Source organism: Dipodomys ordii, unplaced genomic scaffold (assembly GCF_000151885.1).
Source record: "Dipodomys ordii isolate 6190 unplaced genomic scaffold, Dord_2.0 Scaffold13594, whole genome shotgun sequence".
Classification (NCBI taxonomy): Eukaryota; Metazoa; Chordata; class Mammalia; order Rodentia; family Heteromyidae; genus Dipodomys; species Dipodomys ordii.
In genome coordinates this window covers 1-4,028 of record NW_012280806.1, presented here as the reverse complement: position 1 = coordinate 4,028, position 4,028 = coordinate 1, and the positions used below count along the sequence as shown (strand labels likewise).

At 43.2% G+C, this 4,028-nt stretch overlaps 1 protein-coding gene across 1 annotated transcript; it reads left to right on the top strand.

Moving 5' to 3' along the window:
• Positions 1-1,326: 1,326 nt before the first annotated feature.
• On the top strand, positions 1,327-2,544 carry LOC106002551 (SAFB-like transcription modulator). The gene is made up of 3 exons (XM_013037413.1): positions 1,327-1,363; positions 1,979-2,064; positions 2,306-2,544. Exons 2-3 carry the CDS (start codon positions 1,999-2,001, stop codon positions 2,471-2,473), a joined length of 234 nt encoding a protein of 77 aa, XP_012892867.1. The 5' UTR covers positions 1,327-1,363; positions 1,979-1,998; the 3' UTR covers positions 2,474-2,544.
• The last annotated feature ends 1,484 nt before the right edge of the window (positions 2,545-4,028 follow it).

Genomic DNA, 4,028 nt, shown 5'->3' with positions numbered 1-4,028 from the left:
TGTAGCTCAAGTGGTAGAGCGCTCGCCTTGAGCTGAAGAGCTGAGGGACAGCGCCCAGGCCCAGAGTTCAAGCCCCACGACCGACAAAAAAAAAAAAAAGAAAAAGAAAAAGCTGGACGTGGCACTGTGGGTCAAATGGTAGAGCCACTAGCCTTAAGCACAAAGAAGCTCAGAAAGTGCCCAGGCCCTGAGTTCAAGCCCTGGGACTGGCAAAAAACAACAAAAACTGACAAAAAAAATAGTTAAGAACTAGCTTTATTTTGATTGATTGATTTATTGTTAGTCATGGGGCCTGAACTCTGGTCCTGGGCGCTGTCCCTCAGCTCTTTCAGCTCAAGGCTAGAGCCTCTACCACTTGAGCCACAGCTCCACTTCTGGTTTTTGCTGCTTATGTGGTGCTGAGGAAATGAATCCAGGGCCTCATGCGTGCAAGGCAAGCACTCTACCATGGAGCCATCTTCCCAGCCCCTGATGTATTTATTTTAAATTTTATTTTCATCTATATAATTTTCTGTCCTTTGCACTCTACCACTGAGCTATAGTTTAGCCCTTTGCGAAAGGGTCTCACTTAGGCTAGCCTCAGACTCAGAGTCTGCATGCCTCTGCCTCCCAAATGCTGAGATTACAGGGAGATGTCACCACGCCAGCTCAGCACTCTTTCTGTAATCAGAAAAATGTAACTTTAAGGTTTTCAGATTTCGTTCTGGTTTAACCCCTTTTAGGTAAAAGGTGATCCTTGTAAGAAAGAAATGAAGAAAGAAAATGATGAAAAGAATAGCTCAAGAAATTCTGGCGATAAAAAAACTATGAATGATAGAAGTAACAAGTAAGCATTAATATATTTTGAAATATGACTGGTGCTGGGATAAGATTTATCATTTATCAATCATGGGGCTTGAACTCTGGGCCTGGACACTGTTCCTCAGCTCTTCAGCTCATGGCTAGCGCTCTACCACTTGAGCCACAGCACCACTTCCAATTTCCTGGTGGTTAATTAGAGATGAGTTTCACAGACTTTCCTGCCTGGGCTGGCTTTGACCCACAATCCCCAGATCTCAGCCTCCTGCATAGCTAGTATTACAGGAGTGAGCCACCAGCACCTAGCTTGATTTATTTATTTTTGATAAGTGGATCGACTTGTTACATTAACAAAAGTAGTTCTCATTCTATTTTTTTGTCTTGGGTGATATGGTCAGGACACAAGCCTCTATCAAAAAAGAAGAGAAAAGATCATCTGAGAAATCTGAAAAGAAAGAAAGCAAGGACACTAAGAAAGCAGAATGTAAAGAAGAAAAGAATGATAGTGGAGCCAGTGGCACAACTTCAGAACCAGTGAAAAGAAGTGAAGAAAAGAAGCGAATAAGTACGTTCATTGGCTCCTACCCCTCCCTTTCTCTTACATAATGCCACCTGCATTACCAAGTGGGGAGGGGGGACACACAGATACCCAGGTAGAGAGTGAATCTGTGCTGTTAGCCGTCCTCTCCTATCCATTCTTCCAGCTAAGCTCTCCCAGCTTAGCTTTGAGCTTGCCTGCCTTAGGCTGGGGATATAGCCAAAATGAAAAAGCAAAAGGGAAATTGAACTGATTTAAAATGGGGTTGGTAACAGTTGTGGGGCTTGAACTTGGGACCTGGGTGTTGTCCCTGAGTTCTTATTTTGTCAGTTGTGGGACTTGAACTCTGGGCCTGGATGCTGTCCCTCAGCTCTTCAGCTCAAGACTAGCACTCTACCACTTGAGCCACTGCACCACTTCCAGTTTTCTGGTGGTTCATTGGAGAGAAGAGTCTCATGGACTTTTCCTGCCTGGACTGGCTTTGAACTGTGATCTTCAGATCTCAGCCTCCTGAGTAGCTAGATTATAGACATGAGCCACTGGTGCCCAGCCCCATTTATTTTCTTGCAACACAGTTCTTTACTCACTGGCTTATTTTAAAAAGTATGCTTCTTTTGTTTGTTTTGTTTCGTTTTCCCATAGGTTCAAAGAGTCCAGGTCACATGGTAATACTAGACCAAACCAAGGCAGATCATTGTAGGCCGTCAAGAAGAGGACGATACGAGAAAGTAAGTTTCTAAGTGGATGCTCTGTATGGTTTCAGCTGCTTCCAAAAGAGGATTCTGTTACTGCTGAGATGTTTTGGGCACAGTTTCAGGCTAAAACTTTTGATGTGTTTTCACGCTTGAAGACTTTAAGAAAAAGGAAATGCAGCTAACCATGCGAACTTTTAAAATGACCAACTAAATCTGAAAAAGTAAACCACCGAATTATCTTAACTTCTAGTCCTCGCATAACTTTTTTTCCTAGATTCATGGACGAAGCAAGGAAAAGGAGAGGGCTAGCCTAGATAAAAAGAGGGACAAAGACTACAGAAGGAAAGAGATCTTGCCTTTTGAAAAGATGAAGGAGCAAAGATTGAGAGAACATTTAGTTCGCTTTGAAAGACTGCGCCAAGCGATGGAATTTCGCAGGTAGGAGAAGGGTCTGCTTACCACCGACTTGTAATACAAGTGCAGCCTTAACACTAGCTGTAAGCCAGATTCGTTAGAAACCACACCATGACACTTCAAAGACTGACAGTGTTGTTTAACAATTCCATAAGTTTGCATAGCAAGTCTGTTACCTCCTGCTCAACAATTCTGTAGAGTTAATTGTGGCCGATATTCAATAGAAAAATATACAAGTCCAGAGAGGCTAAATGACTCTGTATTTAACAGAAAAATATGGAGGCCTAGAGAGGCTCAATGACTCTTGTAATGCCACATGGCCAATGAGTGGCAGAGTCGGGACTCAGATCCTAGTCTTCTGACTCCAAGTCCAATGCTCTTTCCTCTACTGAAACACTGCTGCCATAAAAAAACATGTCTTAAAGGAGAAGTTGATTTTTAAGGTAGTTTCGCAGAAAACTACAGTGTTAAATACTGTAACAAATTAAGCAAGTTAATCGTTCTTTGGATTAGTTCAGAAGTGGAAGACCTGCGCTTTATGAGCCCTAAGCAAGCATTCTCTTGAAAACAGACTAAACCATGAGCCAGGATGCTTCTATTTTCAGTGGCAATATCCCAAGAGATATTCATGAGTCCGGATGCCACTTGAAGTATGCTTGTAAATGTTTACCTGTCCTCTCCAGAGGTTACCTATGACAGTTCATCTATTTATTTCTGAGTGGTAGAAACTGGCAAGAGATTTTTAGCAACTGACCAAAGGAAATACTCCATGCAGCACGCAGCCCATTTTCCATTTGTTCTAGATGAGGTTCCAGTGACCCCCAGCTTCCTGTTCCTTTAGTTAATAACAGACTGGGAGGGTAATGGCCCTGGGGAATGGCTAGAGCAGTGATTCTCAGACCTAGCAAACCCAGAGTATCCCTGTCGCCCAGGCTAAACAGAGAACTCAGGGCTTTAGGGATCCTCCTGCTTCAGTCTCCTGAATAGCTGAGCTACAGTTGTGCACCATGGCATTGAGCACAGTGTTGCAAGGCCCTCTCTGAGTCTCTTTCACATGAAATTGACCTGTTTCTGTCCAGTGACTTTCTAGGTCAATATCGTGGCCTAGTTATAATCTAAAGGAGAAATAAAAGCAATTGTTTATTAATGGTTAGTCATGACTCTTAGAAGACTTAACTAGGCAGATGTGCACTCAGTTCACTGACAGTGTGAAAGCTATACTGCAGCCCACTATTTGTAGGTTACATCTGTGAGTCCATCACAAGCAGGGCTGTTAACATGTCCACAGGGTTTCTGAAACAGTGAGCAACTCTGGGTAATGTTTTCAGCCCAAGTATAATTTTCCCTCCTTGGATTTGCATCACTGAAGTATTTAGAATATGAAACCATGCCAAAGCAAAGAAACAAGCCTATCATACATTAAAAACTGTTAAGTTCTAGGCTCAGGTGTGTGGGTTTTTTTTTTTTTGTTTTGTTTTGTTTTTTGGGGGTCCGGTCGTGGGGCCTGAACTCTGGGCCTGGGCGCTGTCCCTCAGCTCTTCAGCTCAAGGCTAGCGCTCTACCACTTGAGCCACAGCGCCACT